Source organism: Pleurodeles waltl, chromosome 8 (assembly GCF_031143425.1).
Source record: "Pleurodeles waltl isolate 20211129_DDA chromosome 8, aPleWal1.hap1.20221129, whole genome shotgun sequence".
In the NCBI taxonomy this organism is placed as follows: domain Eukaryota; kingdom Metazoa; phylum Chordata; class Amphibia; order Caudata; family Salamandridae; genus Pleurodeles; species Pleurodeles waltl.
This window is the reverse complement of record NC_090447.1, coordinates 1148220659-1148245325: the sequence shown is the minus strand read 5'-3', so window position 1 is coordinate 1148245325 and position 24667 is coordinate 1148220659. Positions and strand designations below refer to the sequence as shown.

Here is a 24667-nt window from a genome sequence, read left to right as displayed (position 1 = left end):
CGGGACTTAAGGCATCCTACCCAGTAGGCAGTTCCTAGTAGGTTTGGGTGTCTTGGTGCATATCATCATGGTGGCCGGGCTGTTGTCCTGTCCAGCAGTCTCAGTCAGGTAGTATGGGGATTTCTACCCAGTGCGCCTTCTATTAGTTTGTTCTCAGTGTTAATGCCAGGGCCAGTGCTGGAGCTCAGGCACCCACGATAATGCGGGGAACGGAGTGACCAAACACCTCTGGAACACTGTTGGCACATTATCAGGGCAGCAGTTCAGATGGCACAGGAGGGCCCACATTAGTTTTTGCGTCTAAGAGAGGAGGCGCCAGAGTAACATCTATGCCTGTCTGGCAACTCAGGAGTCTTCTGCCAACAATGGACTGGCGTATAATTCCGTCTTCGGATACGTGTATCCTAACATTGCATTTATCACCTGCAATTCAGTATCTCCGGTATTCTAGACTCTGGCTCATAGGATCTTTCATTCATTTGCAATGGAGGCTAATTCATTTAATTAGTTAGCCAAGGGAGCACAACGATCGAAGTAGTTAGTGTCCTTAAGGTTCACTCTCACGTGGTCATGAAGTGATTCAGGGACACACTCACTCATGCACAGTACAATAGTCAGCCTTTTTAGCTATTCGGGTTCGCTGTCTCCGCCACTCCTCGAGCATCTTCCAAATGAGCATAGGAAAAGGGGACAGGAATTTGTTTAGGAGAGAAACTAGTATCTAATACATCAATACGTTGTCCCCTTGATTCTGCGGGCACGGCAGCCAGGAGCATTAATACCAGCGTTCTGTTCCGGCAACACGCTTGGTTGCGTATTTCAAGCTTCAAGTCAGATATTCAGCAAAACATCTTAAATGTACCCTTTGATAAGGAACATCCTTTTGGACCCTAAGGTTTTGAGGCTCTTGAAAAAATTAAAAAAGATACAAAAACCATCCATGGGGCTCCTCCAAACACCTACACCTGGAGGCTCCTTTCACCATTCCAGCTTTCATGAGGGTTCCAGGACCACCACTTCAGAAACTTCCACGTCCTACCAGCTTAGTCTATACTCCTTCCCCCCCCCGCCCCCTGCCCCAACACCCCCCTGCTCCTCCAAAGGCTACTACAAAGGATCCAACGGGGCAACAATACTAAGGATAGAGGCAAAGGTGCTTCCCATGTAGTGGCACCATCACCAGTAAGCAGTGACTTCCCTCTATTTCCCCCTGATCATATAACACCTGTCGGGGGTCGCTTACATTATTTCCTACACACCTGGTGAACAATAACATCAGACCAGTGTGTGTTGGGTATTATCCAACATAGCTATTGTTTGGCGCTCCTTACCACACCTCCCAACGTTCCACCTCCACTCATCGGCTCTCATTAGAACATCAGAAATTACTCAAACAGAAAGCCTAAGCTCTTCTCCTCAAAGGAGCAATAGAATCCGTCCCTCCTCAACACCAAGGTAGAGTAGTGTACCCCCTATACTTCCTTGTATCCAAAAAGGGTGGTTCTCTGTGTCCAATCCTAGACCCAAGGACACTGAAGGGATCTATCCTGTCAGAGGATTTTCACATGGTCACTTTGCAAGATGTGATTCCACTCCTTCAACAGGGCAACATTATGACTACACTAGATCTAAAACACCCATTTTTTCACATACCAATACACTCAGCTCATCGCAAATATCTCAGGCTTGGCGTGGGTTGGGAACACTACCAGTTCAAAGTCCTTCCATTTGGATGACAAATGCACTGCGGGTATTTACCGAGTGTCTGGTGGTGGTGGGAGCCCATCTACGCAGACAAATACACGGGTTTCCCTACATGGACGATTTGTCAACAGCACACTCCGATTACAAGAGATCTGCTTCACAGCTTGGGGTTCACAATTAATGTTCCAAAGTCCCACCCACAACCTCTGCAGCTGCAACCATATCTAGGAGGCAGTCTAAACTGACAAACAGGCTAGAATACCAATGTTGGTAGCCTGCCAAACTTATCACTGTCTGCAATGGTGTAATAGCAACAACATGTTGAAGGGGCGGCCTTTTCTGGACCTTGTTCCCCACATATCTCTAACAGTGGACATTTCCGTCACGAGATAGTGTGCACATCTGAAGGATCTCACAATACAAAGTATATGGGACTCCAAACACCTGTGCCCCCATATCAACTTCCTCGAGGTTCAAGCTGTTCACATAGGTTTGAAAGCTTTCCTACCTCACCTCATTCACAAGGTTGTCCTAGTCCAGGTAGACAATATGACAGCCATGTGTTATCTACAAAAACCTGGGGGAACACGGTCTCTGCAACTTTAACAGCGATCACAAACCATTTGGCAATGGACTTTGTGTGTCAGCATTCTCTTGCTAGCAGACTATCTCCAAAGCACGGACAGCGACTTTGCCGACCTACTAAAGAGGATGCAGCAACAAGTCCACAAACGAGAATTCCATTCACAAGTGCTCCTCCCATGCTTCCTGAGATGGGATTTCCCTCAAACAGACCTTTTTGCAACTGCAGTAAAAGCAAACTGCCCAAAGTTCACCTCCAGGTTCCCACACCCACTATCCAAGGGCAATACACTATGAATGAGTTGGCCAGGGATATTTGCCTACGGTTTTCCTCCACTCCATTGCTTTCCATTTTTCGTTCGGAAGCTCAAACAGACATCTCTCATAATGATCCCAGTAGCCCCCGCTAGGCTTGTCAACCCTGGTTCATAAAACTACTAGACCTCTTAGTAGTTCCTCATGAGAAGCTGCCCAACAGACGGGACCTTCTCAGTCAGGACCATAGAGAAATCAGGCACCCATATCCCCCAGACTCTCAACCTAGCAATTTGGCTCCTGAGGTCATAGAGTTTGGTTACTTTAATTTGCCACCAGAAAGTATGGATGTTCTTAAAGAAGCCTGTAGACCTACCACTAGAGCTTGCTAAACGGCTAAATGCAAATGCTTTGTCTGCTACGGTCATTAAAAAAAATTGACCCCTTCAAAAGTAATGTACAAGAGATTGTCTGCTACATGCTTCATTTACAAAAGACTACATAAGCGTTCACATCCAGAATATATTACATCTCACTCCAATGGCTGCTTATCTACAGAATAGGCAGCACCTCTTTATTCAAGATACCAGCCATTAAAGCCGTCATGGAGGGGTTCAGAGGAGTTATCCTGCCACAGCCTCCACCTGCACCCTCGTGGAATCTTAATGTCATTCTCACATGATGAATGGGCCTTCCATTTGAACACCTACACCAGTGGTCTCCAAACCTTTTTTACATGCGTCTCCCTTGACCAATTGGCTTTTGGCCACAACTCCCCATTACATTACTTTTTTTGGCAGGGTCGTAGGAGGGGTCGAATTTGCACTCTAAAAAATTGCGAAATAAGAGTTGTTGCATGGGTAGATGGGTCTCTGCTTTGAGACCATGTTCTTCCTCCTCATTAGGTGCCTTTAAATCTGGATATGACAATGCACTGGACACCTTTTCTGGATAAGGAGAAACTGCATAGTTTTATTTGTACGTTTTTTGGTTGGACGTGACTCAAAACGTTTTGGTTGTAATAAATACAAATATATATAATATGCATACTTTCAGAGGCTTTCCGTCAGCCCAGTTCATCCGTTAGACTACTGTGGTGTCATTCACATTTTGCTTCTGCCCATCACAACATATGGCATGGGGCACAGAGTAGGGCAGCAGGCCCACTTCTACCGTTAACTTACCTGACTGTAACAGCATTTTGCTCTTGCACAGTGTGCAATACGGAATACCAAGTAGTCCCCTTCAGTGTTAGGGCAATGTCGCCTGCCTCACATCCAGCCTGAGCCCAGCTATTCTCAGTGTGTTGCTCAACATTGCAGCCTCCAACAGTTTCTCGCCTCAGTCGCTATGGCCAAGCATTATTTTAGTCTCTGCTTGCTCAAACATGGTTTACAATTCTGTGATGTTTGTGCTGTTGCGAGGTTTTCCGGCTGTTCAGAGAGGCTGGATGAAAACTCGCTGAAGAATGTAGTTTTTCTTTTGTATCTAGATGTTTTTGTTGCTCCCACGTTTTCAGCTGTGCACTCATACTGCCATCTAGTGGCTATTTTGACAAATGCCGCACAATAAGATGTGCAGCATTAATAGTTATCTAGAATTAACACTGATGTGATGATGAGTCACGTAGATTATGGACTCAGCTCTGCAACTGTGACCACGGTGCCCCGGCTGGATTTGGTGGCGCACCGGGGTGCCGTGGCACACAGTTTGGAAACTACTGCACTCATGCCCTCTTCAGTTCCTTCCCTTGAAAGTGACATTTTTATTTGGTGTCACTTAGATGTGTTAGTGAGCTCCACGCTTTAGCCTTGGAAGACGCTTTCTTCCAACTACTCAGAGACAGAGTGGTTCTTTGCAGCAATCCTAACTTTCTCCCTAAATTGATTTCTCATTTTTACCTCAATCAATTGATTGAGTTACTAGTTGTTTCCCACAGCCTGATTCTGTTGCAGAAGGGGCTCTCCATGCATTAAGTGTTAAAAGAGCCCTTATGTTGTATATTGATACAACTAAAACTTTCAGAAAAACTCTTTTTTGCTTTTTTACCCCCTCATAAAGGCAACCTTATATCAAAATCAGTCATAGCCAGATGGATATTAAAATGCATTCAAACATGTTATGCTAAAGCCAAAAGAACTTTACCTACTCCTCCTAGAGCACTCTCTATTAGGAAAAAGAGAGGATCCATTGCTTTTCTAGGAAACTTTTTGATAATTGACATATATATGTTCCCACACCACACACCTTCACCAAATAATAAACTGCAACATCCACAGGATAGCCACTGCTTTTGAGGGGAATTGCTTTGCAGTCTATGGCAAGCATATGTATCTTCAGCCTCACATGCCTGGAACTGAATGTTACTTACCCTGTAACCATCTGTTCGTGGCATGTAGTGCTGTAGATTCACATGTGTTTACCTTCCTCCCCAGACACCTGTGGCTGTTGTAGTTTTCCACTCTGTCTCACATGGGCATCTCATTACTTGCACTTACTCTACACTCCATTCTCACCCTCCTGCAAGAAAGCAATCTAATAATGGAGTTGATGCCCACACGCAGAATCACCAAGAGGGACGAGTCAATCTACCTCGTTACTCGGAAGACTTTGGTCAGGGAAAAACAACCTGCATACATCCAGACCCAACACTAGATGGCAGGAGTATGCAAGGCATGTGAATCTACAGCACTACATGCCACAAACAGATGCTTACAGGTTAAGTAACATACCTTTTGGTGTATATTTATGTCTGTATTTTTCTCTTTTGCTTTGGGTTTAATATCGAAGAAAGTACTCTGGACAAAACTTTTGTTTCCCTTTTCACCTTCTGTGGTCCCCAGCTTCCAGTAGTGAGTGATTGGAGGCCCACAGAAGTCAAAAGATTAAGAACCAATGACCTAAAGTTCTACTGTGCCAGGAAACCTGTTTCTGGGTAGCAGTTTACACTTTATAAACCTGCATTATTAAATCATGAGGTATGGCGCATTACTTCCCCTCTCAGCAGCAATAGCTAAAGTTGGTTTTTAAATATATTGTTAGATGTTTCTACCGAACAGTAATAGCTCTCTATCCCAAATTTGTTTAGAAGAGAACACTATCACCAGATTGTTAAATCAGAATGTATTAGAAATGTACTCTTAATGATTGATTTTTGTCTTTTTACGGTTGTTTTGGAACCTTTCATGGTTTGTAGTGCAAATAAAAAGTTGAAAACGTACGTATCATAAAAGAATGATAGTAAACACTAAACTGTGTTGCACTCTAAAGAGCTATAGTGCCAACATGTAATTACAGTTCGAGTCACTGACCGGTGATCGCAATTAGTGGCCAGGTTAAGGTAGTAGAACATTAGGAAATGTATTGTCTTTAAAAATGAACAGCAAATGATGATCAAAGACCATACAGATACTTCGATGTAGCCTTTTTTCCTTGTCTGGACCTTGCCCTGAATTACTTGCTCGAGTACAATTGTCCACTCGAATTTATTTGTGAACACTCGCCCTCAGTTTAATTAGGCTTTCTAAGAAAACAGTAGCGTCTCTGCCCAAGATTAATCACTGGGGGCAAATCTGGTTGAGGGTTTAAATCGCTTCATCTGCAGGACTGGTTGGGAGTCAAATAATCAAAATTATCAAGAACTTGTATCAAAGAACTGTCAGTTTACTAAGGACATTTCTACCCCGTAGAACTCTCTACAAATGCCAATCTCCTCTTTAGTGGCCTTCTTTCTAACTTTCAGGATCTTCAGTAACACAGAGGATTTTAAACGTTGGTTTACATCTAGACGTGACCAGGAGCACGAAAAGCTGGCAAAGCAAGTGAAATGTATATTCGATTTGGATCTTTTTTTTTTTTTTTTTTAATCCACTGGATCTGTTAATGGGCATGTGGCATTGTGGGTATTTAATGGAGTGTGGTACAGCTGCGGCTTCTTCTGCACACTTCACGGGGACAGTGAAATTGATTATCATGCTAATACCTAGTCCTTCATATCCCATCTCAAATTATGAGACTTCTCTGCCGCGTCTCTGCCTATCTGTGTTTGCATTGTACCAGAGGTAAACAGTTTCTATGAAGAGTACAGTGCAAGGACAACACCCAGCAGAAACATGAACCTCGCCCAATCATACACATACGCTCACAGGGGTGACACCTCCCGTTTGGGAACACAAAACACATATTTTACCAAATGGGAAGAAGCACAGAAGCAGCTCTGCACTGGGGTGGAGAGGTGTCTGGTGGGATGGGAATGTTTACAGGAGGGTGGAAAATCAGAGAGCTGTTATAAATAAAACAAGCATCGGCAAAGCCAATGGGTCTGGTTTACATGTGGCAATACATGTAAACGCAGACATTAATGCATGTTTATTACATGTGTTGTAGAGACAAATGCTCTTTATCACATTAAAACCTGCTGTATTGGCTTTGTCAGTGCTGGGGGAAAAGTAACAAAAAATGATTTTTTTTCTGTAGAATGCACATATGTGAACTGACTGAAAGTGAGAATCAGGGTAATGATGGAATGCACTTTTTAGATGTAAAATAGTCAATCAGCCCTGTCAAGCACTGCATGATAGGTCAAGCAGCCAATGACATGAAATGAGGGAATACTTCTCTTGTTGGTTTGCCAGAGCTGTAGATATATTTTAAAGATTTGGTCACATTTCATCCCTCAGACACCTGTGCCATCAAGCCAGACCTATAACCCTGAATGAAAAGAAGCAATCTCACGATCAGTGCACTCCCTGAATGACCTGGTATGAGAGGGGCAAGAGTCACCCTGAAGTAGACAAAGTGCATTTTGGAATGCGTCTCTTTCCAGCAGAGTCTAGTACTGACCGGTATTAAACAACAAAATGTGACGAAGCACGACCCAGTTGCTGACGCAAAGACAATAGTATGCAAGTCAGAATCACAGAGTGGTGGTAGGGATGCAAAAGTGGCCTGATTGAGAACATTGACCTCCGCTGTGTTTGACTATCATACAGTGAGCACGGGAGGGGTGGCGAAAGTGAGAGACTGAGATAGTGGCAAAGCAAGATTCCCCTCTACTCTACTGCAAGGTAGGAAAATGGGTTCCCAGGTCATGAAGTAGAGCCACAATTGGGATGCTACAGTAGCTACGCCCGTGAATTGAGTAGGGGTGCAGAGAAGCTTTCCTAATGAGGGCTCCTAAAGACAGACCATTGTTGCCCGCACATTTGTGGATCATTTGGTGAAGTGACAATACTTGAAATTTCTGGGAGGGATGGGGCCTGGTGAAAGCGATCGGGATAGAGGAAAGGGCGATGGAAGAAACTGCTTTAGAGGCATTAAAATAACTTTAGCTTTAATGGAAAATATTGTGCAGTAGTCTGTGCCACATGCAGAGCGAGATACCATCCTAGATGTAGATCGAGATGTGAATGGATGCTTCTCAATAGAGATTGCAAGGAAAAGGGGAGCCCAAAGGTGGTACACCAAGGCAGAATAGTGAAAATGGTCTGTAAGAGGAATGTGTTTATTAGCGTCTACCGGGACAGGTCCTGTGCGTTTCATTTTCCATACCTAAAACTAGAAGGTGAATAAGGAAACAAAAGTTTTATACATTTGCCTCTTATTGTTTTTTGTTGTTGTTTTGTTTTTCACATTATCTTCCTCACGGTTTTGTGTGTTTCTCTTGCTTTAATTTCTCCCACCCTGATTTATTTCAAAGTTCTCTTTCTCCATAACTTTATCCTTTCACCTGCTGTACGTTTTTGCTAACCATGTTAACGTGCATGCATTTAACTTATTTGCCCTGGTCTTTTCATAGTGCATTTGGGATCTGGATTATCTAGCTCATGATGTTGTTCAAATATTGTGTGAGTGCACGTTGATGTAAATACAAAATACACAGACAACTGGTTGCAAATAAAAAAAGAAATGACGTAAAAAAACGTTCTGCTGCTATGCTTCAAGTTTGATTCTTTTCTTTCTCCTCCAAACACATTAGAGGTTTAAAGTTTTAAATAAATGTCAATGAACTCTGTAAACAATGTTTCTCTTTAGGAGCCAGTTATTTCGAAGCAGCATGACGATCTGTGTTTTAGCAGTAAAGATGCACCATTAATTTTAGATGATGATGAAGCACTTCAGCCTAATATACGTGGTTGGTAAGTTATTTTAATCCTCTTTTAAGCTCCAACCATATGAATTTTATTGTATAATTGAGTTTGTTCTGCAATGCCCACCTGTAAATTAAAATTAAAATAACACAACATTCCATTTTAAATACAGATTATCAAATTGGTTAGTTCACCAGAAGATGCTTAGTTGTCGAATGTAATTGAGTAGATTTCCGTCAGCAATGCAGATGAGCTTAAAAATTAAAAATATGAACTTATTAATAAAGTTTTTATAAATGGAGGTGCAAAATTGAAAATGTAAAAACCTTCTGTAAATGGGGAAAAAATTGAAATTGGAGGATAAAAATTACGTTAATGTTATCAGATTGATTTGTGACAGCAGTGCACGTACATAACACAGAATATGTATGAACGATGAGTGGTCTCAAATGAATTGAGAAAAGCTCTAACCTTCCCTTTATAATTTTAATTTTATTTTTTAAATTTGTAAATTAAATTATATATTTAATCTTTTATGTATTTTGTCTGATGAATGGGTGTTTCTGTATTCTCTTGTATTGTTTTGAGGTTCAAATAATCAAAAATGTTTAGGCTGGGGTCTATGGCTTCCACTAATGACTCAGTACGGCTCCCTGTATTACAATAATTACTAAGTGCGGGTCCCGAGTTTCCAGTAATGATTAAGTGGGGGTCCCCAGATGCTAAAAGGTTAAAAACCACCCACATAAAAGAAAGAAAAAAACCTCTGAACTTTAATGTAAACAGTACAAGTACACACATTACAATTCAAGCCATAAGTGTTGCATGTTAAATAACTTACCTTGAAGGTGGTGCAGGATGTCTTCCATCAAAGGGATGAACCATAGCTCGATCTCTTTACCTCTGCTGAACACGCTCAATGTCAGCACATTTGTGTGTTGGAGTTCCCAAGATGACTTTCTTACAGAGACACATTCCGTCTAGAGTAAGTCATAGGATTCGTGTATGCCTTCCTGTCTCTGACTTACCTTCCCCAGTTTCTGAAGAAGATCAAAAACAATCAGACCCAAGTCATCCTAGTGGCTCTCTGCTGGGCCAGGAGAGTGTCATACCTGAACCGTCTGGATATGACCATCTGTCCTTCAATCAGACTTCTGTTCCTGGAAGATCTTCTGATGCAGCAGCAGGGTTGGGTCCTGCACCTGGGTCTGCACAATCTACACCTGCATTGGATTGTGTGGTCACAGTTGGCTGCTTTTGACATTCCTCCTGAAGTTGTGAATGTCTTCTTGGCAAACAGGCATCCGTCCACAACATCTATTTATTCTGGGCCCTGGGATAAGTTTGTAGCATGCTGCAGTTCCCACCATACAGAACCATTGCAAGCAAAACCGTTGGATATTTTTTGTGCTGTCTTTGTCCCAGTAAGTAGTTGCTGTGGGCACTGTTAAAGGTTGTTTGTCTACAGTTTTAGCCTTTTTGCATTTACCAGATCAGCTGTTCTTATTTAAATCACTGGTTGTGATGCCTTTTCTTAAAGGTTTAGTTCATATTTTCCCCCCCAAATATATTGTGATGCCACAGTGACACCTTCCTTTTTTTCTCACATTCCCTGTTAACCCTGTTTGAACTGGTGCACAGCTTTCCCTGTCTCCTCCTGACTCTTAAAACAGTCTAATGGCAATACCTTCAGCTCATCGAGAGTGTAAACTGCAAGCTCTGTCTGTTTAGCCTTCATACACACCTTTTTACCGGAAAAGCTGATGTTGCTGACCAGAGTGGCATTTATCCTAAATATTGTGATTCCATATTGACCAATCCATCATTCCTCCTGACTTATTTCCTCCACCTCACTATTCTAAAGAGGAGGAGGAATGCCATCATTTGGACCACGAAAGTGCCTTGATGAAAATCAATGATCATACAAAGGACCTTTGGGTGGACAATCAGTTCTTGTGGGGTTTTCTGGAGCAAAGAAGGGTAAAGCAGTGCAAAAAAAGACCTAATTGCAGTGGATAGTCCACTGTATTTAGAAATCCACACATTGGCCAAGAAATAGCCACAGAAAGGTCTGAGGGCTCATTCGACCAGAGTGAAGGCTACCACCGCTGTGTTGGCTTGCAGAGTGCCTGTCTTGATATGTCAGGTCGCCTCATTTGCACGAAGCACTAATGTCTTCAGAGCCAGATCGAGCGGGAGGAGCATTGTCTGTCTGGTTGTGTAGGACATTTTAGTTTGAACCATTCCACAGACCCACCGCCTTGGGGAGGTACTGTGGTGGCATCTATTCACAAGATGAGGAATTTACAGTTACACATATCCATCAGAAAAGCAAGTTGCTGCCTTTGGTAACACTGTTTCTGGTGGATACTCTAACTGCAGATTCATCACTGACCTCCCTCTAACCCGTCCTGCGGAGTGGCCTCTTTTCCACCTAAAAAGATCCCAATTCAGGAATCTGCACATTGTCTCAGGTGATAATTTGTTAAACTCTGTGCCCTATGGCGCAGACAGAGTCAAGAAAGAAATTGACATCAGGTTGCACGGGTGAAGCGTACATGGGGCTCCAATGTCACTTCTGGGGTGGGACAAAGCTGACGTGGTGCTGCATGACACCACCTGCAGACAAACACGAGCAGTGCTGAGAAAATAATTTCTGGTTCCAGTCTGATGCCTGGGTGTATTCGCAGGGTGAGGAATCTGCGATTAGAGTGCCAATTAGTTAGAGAATTACCGAAGGTAAGTAAGTTGTTATTCAGGACACTGTGGCGTTCAAAGCCTTTCTACCCCAACAGCGAATCTAGGAAATTTGGGATATGATCCTAATTTTTCAGGTTTGGATGTTTCTGTGGCTTTTTGTTCTCCTGGCCTAGTGTATCTTGCCGGTGCCTCATGCACACTGGCACATGCAGGCTCTCTATTGGAACCTCTGACTTAAAAGAACACAGCACAATGTTTGCGTGTTGGATGAGGTAGCCTGGGACCTTCATTGGTGGATGAATGATACTAAACTGACGTGCTGCAGACCATTTCCCCTACCCCAACCATAGCTCACAGTAGTGAAGGATACATCTGCTCGGAGCAAGGGAGGCCATCTAGAAGAGATGGAGCACAGAGGCATCACTTCAGCCTTCTGGCGCTGCCTATGATCCATTTGGCACTCAAAGCCTTTCTGCCTTCCATCAAGGGCAGCCCTGACAGACTCTGATGCACAGCATAAGCACGAAGTATTACTGCAACAGGCAGGGTAATGTGGAGTTGCAGGAGCTGTGCAATGAATGGCTGAGATTGTGATAATGGCTGGATCTTCAGGAGATCTTTCTGATAGTCAGCCATGTAGCAGGATCTCTAAACATCCACGTGACAGAGCTGAGCAGACACCATGTAAGCGATCACAAGCGGCATCTTCACCAGAAGGTAGTCCAAGGCTTATTTGTCCTGATGATTGTGCCCTGGATTGGTCTTTTTTCTACTAGGAGAGCACTGACTGTTGAGCATTTTGCACTGTAGAGTGTTTGTCTCAAAGCTCATTGAGACACTCATTTCATCTTCTGTGGGGTTCCTGACCCCTTTGTGTTCTCAGCTCTGCCACTACTTTCCTGAGACCTGAAGAAGTTTAGACTCAACATCCTGTTAGCCCCATTCTAGTCTTGGAGAGTGTGGTAATCGGAGGTCCTGAGCTGGAACATTTACCTCCACTGATCTGCCTACCTTTGTGGGAGGACTTGTAGTCTCTGCAACAGGGTAGTATTGTTAAACACAATCTTAACAACCTACACCTCCATGCTTGGACTGAAGAGAACCAGCTGAGTGGCTTTGACCTGCCTGTCGAGGTGGTGGATGTCTTCTTGGCTATGCACCATCCATACACAAAGTCAGTCTATTCTGACAAGTTTGTGGACTGGTGGAAGGCCTATCTATTCAATCTGTTGGTGGCTAAATTTCTAATATACTTCTGTATGGCCTGCTTTTGGCTCTGACATGGGCACTGCTAAAGTCTTTCAGTCCTCTTCGCCTGCTTAAGTCATTAGTCCTGATGTATTTTTTTTAAAGAGCTTGTGTTCATATTTCCTTCTGTGCCTTTTGTTATACTGCAGTGGATCCGTATCTTGGTTTGAGTCTTATTATTTTGCACAAATTAAAGCCTATGCATAGCTGTTCTTTGAGGCTTTTGGCCCTTAACAATGTCTTGCATACCATATTAGTTCTGTGTGGCACGTCATTGAACTATAGGTGCTCTTTCCAGGCAAGTTGGTGCTTTGGACTCTAGCATGCTCCCTACCAAAGGTAGTGGGGCAGTCTGTCAACCGCCTTGCATTTTGTTTTCCACTTCAATCCTCTAAGCAGGAGGTGAGGCTTCATCATTTGGACTCCATCAGAGCCTTTACATCAGTCGAACTAAGGAACACCAACTGAATGTCAAACACTGTGCAGGATTCTCTTGTGCTAAGAAGGGGGAAGCTGTCCAGCACAGGAATTTGTCTAAATATAATTTTCTCTGCATACAAAATGTACTGTGTCCTCGCCAAGGAAGAGTGTCCTGTGGGCCCTTGACTCACTCAGCCAGGGCTAATGCTGTGACTATGGCGTTAGTCAGGTGTGTTTCAGTGCAGGACATCTGCCACATGGCTATATGTGTGCCCATCCACACATTCACCAGGCTTTACTGCTGTGATTAATAGGTCTGCAGAAAGTGGAACATTTGGCCACCTCGTCCCCCCTTCTGTTCTGCAGGATTTCCTGTTTTAAAGTCCATTCCACAGGGCCTCCATCCTTCAAGAGGTACCTCTCTTGGTATCTATTCATGAGGTGAGAAATCAGCAGGCAGAAGCATCCAGTATCGTTACTTCCCTTTGCTAAAGCTCTTTCTGGTAGATACTCTAGCTAGCCTGAGATTCCTTGCTTTTCTAAACGGTTTTGTGCTGTGGAATTCTAAATCTTAAAGTTCCTTGTTAGACACCCAGCTTGAGTTAATTAATCTCTTATTGGAGACGTATTACATACTGCCATTTCTTTGAATTAAACGGAAATAAATGGTCCACTCAACTCTATCCCTTTGACGGCCCAGATAGCCACTAATGTACAAATTCATAAGACAGACAAGTACTAATTAGATACTATCCTTTGTCTCCAGTAAATCTCCATTTGTGACCTGGATTTCGAAAATACAACTGTTGTGACGGAAAAGTCCTCTTCATGTTAATGGAAGTGCACCACTGCCTTGGGTGCCTCAACTGCACTGACGTCCGGATTCCTAGTGCTGATTTTTGTTGTCCTTATGGAAACACAGTAATGCTTGTGCGCCATGACAAAGTCCTGTCGCCCGGATTGCGGTCTTGCTGGACCAAGATAGGCGCTTAAAGTGCTACTTTTACAGTAGTGAAAGGCTATCGACTTCACCAGGAGTGAAGCTACACGTGTGCGGTGGAGGCAGCATACGGTGTAATGATCAGTAAAAGTGTTAACTCTGTCATAGGCAGTTCTTTGAAATGTCCCTTGTTTGAGGCCAATGTGATTAAATCCTTTGAGAGATTTAAATAAGCTTTAAACCTAGATGAAACATAAAGATTTCTCTATGCCATGCTGAAGCCCTGGGTGATTCATGCATTAATTAAGATGGCAATAAAGGAGTCTACCCAGTATCAGAAATTCATAGTGATAGCGGCTGGTTCGAGGAATACAATCTCTAAAGTCTTTAAAGTACACATTGATTCGATCCCTGGTCCCTGCTTGGCATACCTAGATAATTAGAGTCACATACTGGGTAAAAGATTTTGGAGTAACAGTGGGAGCTTCTTAGCAAAACCTAAATAAAGAGGTTATCTACTGATTGAGGGAAAGAAGCACAATATAAAGTGATGTTTAATTAGTACCTATCTTCAGTGAAGTCTCATAGCAATTACTCCTTCACCTGTCCAGTTTGCTAGCTGGAGTGGGTTGTATGCTCTTGAGTTATTTCCAACAGATTTGATGGGATTTCCAACAGATATGATCGGTTTCTCTCTCTGTCAAGCCTCACTGGAGGGAAATTCTAGTGACCCCAGTGTCCCCTTAGGATATTGGGGGCCACTAGGCACCAGATGCTTGTCTTGGAGCATCAGTTGAAGGCAAATTAAATTCTAACGTGAAACTGCTTCGGTGCGGGGCATTAATTTATCTGACCAAATGGAATAAAGAAGCACCTACCCCAAATATCACATTGACACCTATGTCTTGGGAATGTGGAGACAATGGAATGCCTCCCTCAAGTTTGATTGATTTAGTGTTGAAAATACTACTGACATATCTTCCAACTTGAGTTCCCACCACTTCTTGCCCACCAAAGGCTAAAAGCCTTCAGTGTATTTCCATACTAGTTCTGGGAAAGAGCAGATATGAAAGGGGAGTTGCAACCTATAAGTGGACTATTCATTCCTTAGGCTGAGTGGAACCAGAGCCACAGGCAACTAAAAATATTTTGGAGAGATTTAGACCATTTTCTTTAGTTATCTTTGCAATTGTCGAGGACTGTTTCAGAAAGGAAGGCACATTGGGAAAAATAACAGTTTGATCCTGAAATTCGATGTAGTATAAAATACGTTGTTCTGTAGCACCTCTAATGCTGGAATATTGGCAATTTTTTTTTTTTTTATATTAATTCCTTTTTTGCGCTGTGAAATTAAAATATATTCAGTTAGTCATACCAGTATTTAATATTTGCAAATTGGAATGAATATACAAATGCATATATTCACAATAAATTCAAACTGAAAACCATATCTCTAAATAGTTTCCCATTTTAACAAAGCCACACATAAAATTTAAAACGTTTCTATACTCCATCATCCTAAATAAGCTACCCCTGGCCATTCATCTAGGGACTCCAGATCCTTTGAAATCTCCTGTGGTTCTGTCTGCCTTTTATCTTATACAGCAGAGCTTCCTGATGGTAACAGTCCATGTATTTCGATTGCCAGTGCCACACTCAGGTTTTGGATTTAGCTGCTTATGACAGTCACAACTACGAATATTGCATCTTCTATCTGTGTAGGTATTATTTGATTTAACCATCAGAATAATTAATTGATCAGTTAGTAGCCATGATATATACAATATACAGCTTAGGTTATGGAAGACACGTCCCCATAATTCCTAAAAAGCTGGACATGTAATGAACCTATAAGTGTATGTGTGTGTGTGTGTACACATGGCATTTCTATAGCAGACTACTAGCCAAAAGAAACCGGTGAGCCGTACATGGTCAAAGACAATTATAAAGAAGAATGAAATCAGCCCCTTTAGTTTGAGAATGAGCAATTTGGCATATTACAACAGTAATTAAATAACTATTCTGGAGTGTACTACATATGAAAAAGTGTCTTGTAGTCTTTTTTAAAATTGTTTTTTTTAAACTAATATGAATCCTACATTCCAAATAAATTTGAGGAAGGCTCCACTACTTTGTGGATTGGAAGGGGTATGGCCTGGAACACTGATCCTGGGAGCCTATTTCACATGTTCGCAATGCCTCTCCTTTAGTTTATGCCTTTCACAATTGCTTCTCTGACAAACCACACCCTGTCCACCCTGGTTTTGAGGTGGTCAGGGCGTGGTTATTGCCAGGAATCTCCTAGAGTGAGGGCTTTGTCACCATATATTTCCTCACACTCACAAGCTTTCTCGATGTGTGCCTTCTTATGCCCTCCATACACAAGAGTCACTCTCACCATTCAACACTGGACAGTAGCGATGTCTCAGTCCCTCGGCATTGGTTCAATACATGGTATTGTTTTATATTGTGCTTAGCAGTGATATGTTGCACTACGTTTTGGTGTTATTGGAAAAAATGCTACTTATTCCCGCAGCAGCTCCAATGACAATGACTTGTATGGTACTAGTACAGTGGGATTTACCAAACTCTTGAGAGTTCAGTAAATCTTGGCAGCCATCTTGGGTGTGCCCTCGTTATTTAAACCATGCTCCGGCTTGACTCAGCACTTTGTCTCGAGTCATCTGAAGAGGCAAGATATCTCCTCTGTGCAGAAGTGCAACCCCGCCTCAAAGATTCAACAACTTCCTTGCAGTCCTCGCATCCAGTCTTTGAGCCTCACGGCCATCAGCTTCCATACTCCACATCCAATGGCATAACCTGTAAAGAAAAGAAGAGAAGAAAAACAAGCGTTTTCCAATGCCCAGGATCAAAAGGTGCATGAAGGAAATCTTGTTAATTTAACACAAACTATGTAAAAGTTAGAAGTTGTACGAGTGTTTTGGACATTTAAGGGATTTGGGTTTCATACTTCATATTTTCATCGAAAGCTGCATATTGAGAGAGAAAACTTTGTGACTCATCACTTTTTGAACAGTTGAAGGCAACAAATGATTTTAAGTAAGAGATAACGTAATGTAGTAATGTTGCACTGAAGTGGTATTGTAAAGGTATACTTTGGAGGTGAATAGCAATGCTGATGCCTTGTTGTTATGTTTCATAGTGGCCTGAAGGGTCTCAACACAACATCTGAGCACAACTGAAGTGCGGGTGAGAGAAGTTATACGATTCCATTATTAGCAGTACTGCAGCTGTAGGCTGAGCTCGATCATCAGCAAGTTAGTGACGCCATTGCAGCACGGCTTCATCCCGGGAAAAAATACCATAGATCATATCTGCCGTGTGACAACCCTTTTTGGTGCAGCATCAGTGCCAGGATCCCCCTTGGCCTTAATTTTGCTCGATGCAGAAAAGGCCTTTGACAGAGTCACCTGGGCCTACTTATAATATATCATGGGGCCGTACAGTATTGGTGCTGGATATATCAGGACCTTGAAGGCCTTACACTAAAACCCAAGTGCCAGGGTGCTTTTGCGAGGGGGACAGTCTAGGTTGATACGGATTCAAAGTGGTATTAGGCAGGGATGTCCCTCCTCCCCTTTGCTATTTGCATTTTATATTGACCTGTTTATTCAGAAACTTATAGTGGCTCCAAGAATAGCCCCAATGCCATTCCAAGGTTGGGATACCAAAGTTCTGGCTTATGCTGATGACGTTGCCGTGGTCACCCCTAAACCGACAGAAGTGTTAATTGGGATAGGAGAATTGGCACAGGCATTTGGTCAGTTTTCAGGCTTAATCAGAGTAAGACCCAACTGGTATGGAATTATTCAGTTGGATTGAACGACAGGAGGGTAACAAAGGAAGCAACCTATCTCTGCGTCACTATTATAGCAGACTTGGATAAGTTGGTGGAAACTAACATAGCTCCATTATCGAAACAGGTAGGCAGTGACTTAAAGAGGTTGAACAATCTGCATCTTTCCATTATGGGGCGGTGTAACATCATCAAGATGATCTTTTTGCCCAAACTACTTTACTTATTTCGAGCTATCCCACTCGAGATTAAAAACTGCTGGTTCCAGGCCACGAATAAAGTGGCGACTCAGTTTATTTGGGCCTATTATAAGCCTAGACGAGCGGTTGTGTAGTTAACTCTACCCAGGGAGCGAGGTGGCTGGACTGGTCCAGATTTCAAGCTATTATATTGGGCTGCAGCACTTCAATATATGGGGGCCTCTTTTTAGGGAGTCGGGAGGGCCGCAATATATTCCCTCTATATATGAGCTTCTGCTTGGGAATGTGGCCAGAGGGAGTCTGTTGAGGCAGTTGTAACCCAGTTACTACTAGAAAGTCCGGTTTAAGACATTGCAGGGAGCCTACAAGTTTCGGGCTCCGATCTGTAAGAAGTTGGGACTGGGACCATATGATTTTTATATACTAATCGGGAAGAACCCACTTTTACCAGACATTTTTAGGGGATACCCAGTGACATACTGGATGTCCGCTGGCATTGGGAGATTGGGTGATTTTTTTCTCTCCCAATGGAAATGTCTACTTTGAAACACTACTGGACAATTTCAGGTTCCTTGTAAGGATTGTTTTTAAATACCTTCAGATAAGGGACTTCTTGAGTCGAAAGGTGGGTGGAGTCAGTGGTTTTAAGAAGTGTGGATTGTTAGATTATCTGGTTAGTGGGGGATCTTGCTCTATCAGCCAGCTTTATGGATATCTGAGTACATACATGGCGGATGACTTGGGTCTATACATTGAGAAGTGGCATGATGATGTGGAGGCATCGGAACAGGCTTTCTTTGACTCACTGGAACTTGGGTGCTTGGTCTTCATATCCACTAACTTACAGGTACAGCATTATAAGACTATTTTCGATCTGTAGCATAGTCCCCGGAAAATTGCCAGTTGGGTAGGACAGACGGTATTTCTTGTCCCAGGTGTCCATATTTAAAGGCTGATGCCTCCCACATGTTTGGTTGGTGTCGGGACCTTAAACCTTTTTGGGCAGAGATTGCAAAGTTTTTGTATGTGAGTCTTAAACTTGATTTAGATTTGAGCCTGCATCTTTTTCTATTGGGAATTGGTGATCACAGTCTACCTGCAGAATCACATTGATTCATATTTATTGCCATGGCTGTGGCACACCAATGTATAGAGGCTTGTTGGCTTGATAAGGACCCTCCCACCTTCCATCAATGGTTTTCCAGACTCCTGACTAATTTCAATCTTGAAAGAGCTATTTCTGAGAAGAGGTGCCATAGGGCGCTTAAGGGTAAGGAGATTTGGATGCCATTCTTGGATTGGCACACAAGTTTGGTACCCTGAATGATTAAGGTTAAGCATTAGTCTGGCCCCAGTAGGATCAGCTGGGATGGTATGCGCAGCTGTAGAATTTGAATACTGGACTATTGAAGTCATAGTCTGACCCAGATGATGGCGGGGCACATTCTCCAATATCAAGGTTGGGAACTAGTTATTAAGGATGGTGCACTGTCTGGAGCGCAAAAGTGCAGTTGGGATGGTCATCGGTGGTGATGGTGAGGTTGCTATTGTCCATGGTATCTCTGCCGTTTGAATTTCTTTGCTGTCAATGTGCTGCTTATATTTTTCAAAAAATAAAAAATAGTCTTGTAGTGTTTACAGCTGTTGGCTCAGTCAATAGATTACAATTAGATGTTTACTGCGACCGCTTTGTTCACTTTAGCAGGCCAGTAACATTCCTGGGTCTCTATCTCAACGAGCTTCATTAATGATATCCTAGAATGTCTGAATCTTAATGTTAATGCTATTTCAAGAAGGGGTTTCAAAAAACAAATTTCTCATGAAATACAAATTAGATGGTTCTACAGTTACTCAATAATCCCTTAGCTGCATATATTAAAAAGGTAGTTTTTGGCAGTTATGATCTTTCTTGCATTTAGGAAAAGGTAGTATCACTCTATACTGATAAAGCTGTCTGACCCCAGCTTTCTCCCATACCTGACAGAGAGAGTCACGAAAAAAGGGAAGAGTTTCAACACCATTAAAAGAACCCTCGAGAAGAACTCTGAAATGTTAAACCCGCGCTGCCATGATATCCGTATATTAATAGCCAATTGTACTGTTTATAAGTGGAAATTCTTAAAATACCTGGGTTTCATGAAAGAAGAAGGATCCAGACGCATCTTCCCCAAGAATGAGATTATAGATAGAAATTGGCTCCACAGCAGCGGTGGCCTTTCTTGGAGTCATCAATAGTGAAAGAGACATATGTTTCATCATGTCTGCCAGTAATATTATTTGACATCTGGTAGGTCTCAACCACCTCTGGCCAGTGGAATCTTGAGATATTTAGTACAATCCTAAATCTCCTTTAGCCCCGAACAAAGCTGTTAACTCACATGGCTTATCTCGATAGATGCTAAAGCCAGAGGGATAATGCGAAAGAGATATAAACATTTCAGGAGCACAGGCATTTTGAGTATATTAAAACGGACACATTTTTACCTTCTTTTAAAAATGCCTCGTAATTGAGTAAAACTATCCTGTTTACATCAGCTGTGAGATTAACCATGAGGAACATAGCAGCAGATAGCTTGCTTTGATCGTGCATATGACTAAATGATCTTCAGATAATCTCCATTTTTTTGTGACTGTTGATATACTTCCAAAGACCATCGCTTCTGCTAAAATAGATTTATTTGCTACATCCACATCTGCTGTAAAGATAGCAATGACCTTTGCATATGCCGTTGCCCTAATTATATATCCACTGCTGATAACAGTTGTAATATTTGCTGACAATCTGTTTTTTCGAAAATTCAGTAAACATTTTTAATAAAATGAAAGCAGTTTGTGGATTCTTGGAAGGCCATGTATAAGTACCAATTAAGCATATAACAGTTTCTTTGTGGTGATGAAATCCCCAATCCATGGGCAACTCTGCCGAAGTTCTTGTAAAGCTTATAATTTTCAATGGAGGATGTGTATTTACAGCACATCCTCGATCCTGTCATCTTGTAGCTTGGCGTGTGTCTTTGCTTGGACAGCGGTATAGCATAAAGGTTATATTATAGCCTCCTACCCACTATCGAGGGATATAACTATTGTTAAAGGCCCTGAACCCGAGCAGTGAGAGCCCAAAACCAGGGAGAGAGCCTTTTAACAACTGGTATAGGCTGAAGCAGAAAGACTATTAGAACATCCCAACCACTGAGGGTAGAGTGTCCCAACATAAACAGGGAGAAACGGAAAGACAAACATTGGAATGTTGAATCAGAAGGCTTAAAGCCTTTATTAGCCCTGAATACTTCATTCTCTTCAATTAAGCCCCCTACATTCCAGCGTTCTAATTACCTGGAGAGTCTTTGATACCTTTCTAATAAGCAGCAACAAACGAAATGGACAGCTGTAAGATGGAAACACAATCAGTGAAACAGGAGCATGGTAATACTATACTTCTTCTTTTATTAAGTATATTCATAGGAGAGACTCTTTCTGCATCAACATCCCAAACCAACTGCCAAGATCCTATCGACACACTCCCTTGGTGACCACCCCACATCCTAATGGGCTACATTACTACATAGATACAACTGTCTTGCATCATAACTTGGAAATAGAATCAAACAAAGCAATGCCTTAGATACAGAACACCACATCACCTCCCTGACCTAATATATGTTACAATGTGAGCTTTGCATTGTAAATTATGATTTTTTTTTTTTTTAAATGCTTATTTCTATAACATCTTAATGCTTAAACAATGTGTTTCCTAGTGGACACAATCCTGCAAATAGAGAGGGTTCTTCTTTAAACATTGAGGTCTATTAACACCCTCATTAACTCATCCTCCTTTGGTGATATCTCCTTCCCTGCTTTGACACTTTGCTATTCTATTTAAGTTCCATATCCTGTCATCAGTTGTTTTCACTGCATTCGTAAACACTCTAAGGACTTTGAAGGGCGACTGAATTTGGAGTTCTTACCATTCTTTTCTCCATTCTTTGCCTCTCTCGCCCCACCCTTTCATACTTCCTGTATTGTCATCAACCACTCACCTTTTGCCAGTCACCCACATGGGTATCACCCCTGTACTGGCCACCCTTTGCTTAAACAACTGAAATGGAGTTACACCTGTTGAGGAATGTGGAGTAAAGCGATATTCTCTCACTTTTTTTGTTCTTATTGCCATCTCCCAATTCAACCCAGACACTACAGCTTGCTGTAACATCTCCTATACAACTTTTACAAATCTCGCAACAACTCTGTTGCTCTCAGGGTGATACCAAGGTGCCTTTTATGTTTAATTCCTCTAGCTCTCAAAAATTCCTCTACAGCCCCAGAAGTGAATTGCACACCTTTGTCCAAGAGCAGTGTCATGGAAAAAATGTCTCTCTAATTTTTCTTCCAAAAGTGTAGTAATGGCACATGATTCAACTGAATTCACTACTTTAATTTCAGGCCATTGTGAGAACATATCTAGACACACCACCTCATAACGATCAACTGATCTTAACCTCACTAGATCTAAAATGTCTACAGTTACATCTGACCACGAACCACTGGCTAGCTCTCTGACCACCATGGTTTGTGTCCTGCACTTCAAAACCTTGTTACTACATGAGCATTCCACAAAGTTTCTAACTTCCCTCTGTATGCCTATATCCACAGCCAGCCACCAGAATGCTTCTCTTAGTCTTTATTTAGTTTGAAGAATGCCCATATGGCTTGCATGAGCATTATTAAGCAACTTCTCCCTCAGACTATGAGGAGAAATTAATTTGCTGCCTTGCATGAGCAGACCATCCGCCACAGTTGTCATATCTGACTTGCCAATAACCTATTATTTCATCTTCACAGCCCTTCCTCTTACAACAACCATTAGTACTCGTTGTCAGCACTGTTAGCAGAACATCATTCCTTAAATGCTCTCACCAGTCGTCCTCAAAAACCAACCCTTCCGTGATCAAACACACTTTGACCTCTTCATCAAAAACCTTCCCCCACCAAACCAATAACCCCCATCGGAATCTTCACATTCAAGATCTCCCTATCTGGATAGACAGTCAGCTACCACGTTATTGACCCCAGGCAAATAGGATACACTAAAATAAAATTCCTGTAATGCAACTACCCATTTTCGTATTCTATGTGAAACAAAATCTGTGCCTTTCTTAGTAAACACTTCCTTGAGATGTTTATGGTCTGTCAGAATTTCAAACATTTTTTCCTCAAAGAAACTTTCTCAACTTGTGTACAGCCCAGAAAGCACCAAATTCGTATTTCACAGTGACAGAATAGTTACCTTCAGCACCTCTTAAAGGCTGAGAAAAAAACAAAATAGTTTTTTTCTTTCCTGTCAACCTTTATCAAAAGTACAGCCCCTAAACCATTAACGCTGGCATCAGACTAATTATATGACTCCTTTGTTAGATTAAAACTTCCTAGTTTGGGTGCCATAGATAAACACTTCTTTACCCACCCAAACTCTGTCACAATCTACGCACCCCTTGAATTATTTTCCCTTTCTTAGTGGCTTTCTCATACAGCTGTTTTTTCTGCAAAGCTAGGAACACACTTATTATAAATTTCCGCCATCCCTAGAGATTTCATCAATTCATCTTTGCTTTGAGGTGCACCCAAGTTGCAAATGTGTCTACTGGGGCATTTTTTGGTTTGATCCCAGTAGCAGACACCAAATGACCTAAGTATTCAATCTCTTGTATGTCTAATTTAATTTACATTTGTCTGCCCTGAGTGTGAGACATGTTTCCTGCAGCCTTGTTAAAACTTTCCTCAACCTACTGTCATGTTCTTCTAGGTCCCTACCAAAAATGAGCACATCATCCTGCTATGCTTTGACACCACCCACACCCCTCAGAATTCGCTCCATTGCCCTCTGAAATACAAAACTGGCAGAAATTACCCAAATGGCATTCTCAAAAATTTGAAGGCGCCAAAGGGCGTAATGAACGCTATTAGATCTTGGGAAGAATAATGCAATTTTATTTGATGATAAGCCGCGGACAAGTCTAAAGATGAGAAATGCCTCGCCCCATCAAGATAAGTCAACAACTCACTGATATTGGGGAGTGTGTAGTGATCCACCACTACTGCCTTGTTGAGCTCTCTTAAGTCAACACAGAGACTAGCCTCTCCGTTGGACTTCCAGGCCATAACAACTGGAGACAACCACTCAGTAGCTTCAACCTCTTGTACCGACGCCATGCTCAACAAGTTTATTTAGTTCCACTTTCATGGTATCCCAGACCAATATTGGAACACTCCTAACTTTAGGTACTTTGGGTGTCACATCATGTTTAAGTTTTATGAGGTGAATATAATTCTTTAGACATCCCAGTTTTTTTAAGAAACACCTGAGGAAATTCTTTAACACAGATTTCTCTCCCACCAGACACTGGTCTGGCCTGTGGCATAGCTTTCAGACATACTAAGGGATTTTCATTGGGGGTCTAAATATACCATTAAATCTCTCTGGTGAAACCGGCTAATCAGTGAGTCACCTTTCATAGAAATATACAATTTTCCTGGAAAGGACCATCCTCCAAATTCAGTTGTGCCCCAGAAATATCCCATCAAGTCAATGGGTTCACCCCCATACCCTTTTAGCTTTGTAAGGTTTTAGTAACTTTATTTTACAGATGTTGCTCATAAAAAGTATTTGGTACTTAAGTTATTTTAGCTCCTAAATCAAACAACATTTTAACAGGAG

General features: G+C 42.1%; 1 protein-coding gene across 3 annotated transcripts in view; it reads left to right on the top strand.

Annotated features, from left to right (window-relative positions):
• RB1 (RB transcriptional corepressor 1) overlaps positions 1-24667 on the top strand; it is a 776914-nt gene that overhangs the window by 64099 nt on the left and 688148 nt on the right. For 2 of the 3 annotated variants that reach the window (XM_069205380.1, XM_069205379.1), the window contains exon 2: positions 8575-8678. The exons of the other annotated variant lie outside the window; for it this stretch is intronic. In XM_069205380.1, the coding sequence (XP_069061481.1) occupies positions 8575-8678 (104 nt within the window). The remainder of the gene's footprint in view (positions 1-8574; positions 8679-24667) is intronic. 3 annotated transcript variants of the gene reach the window in all.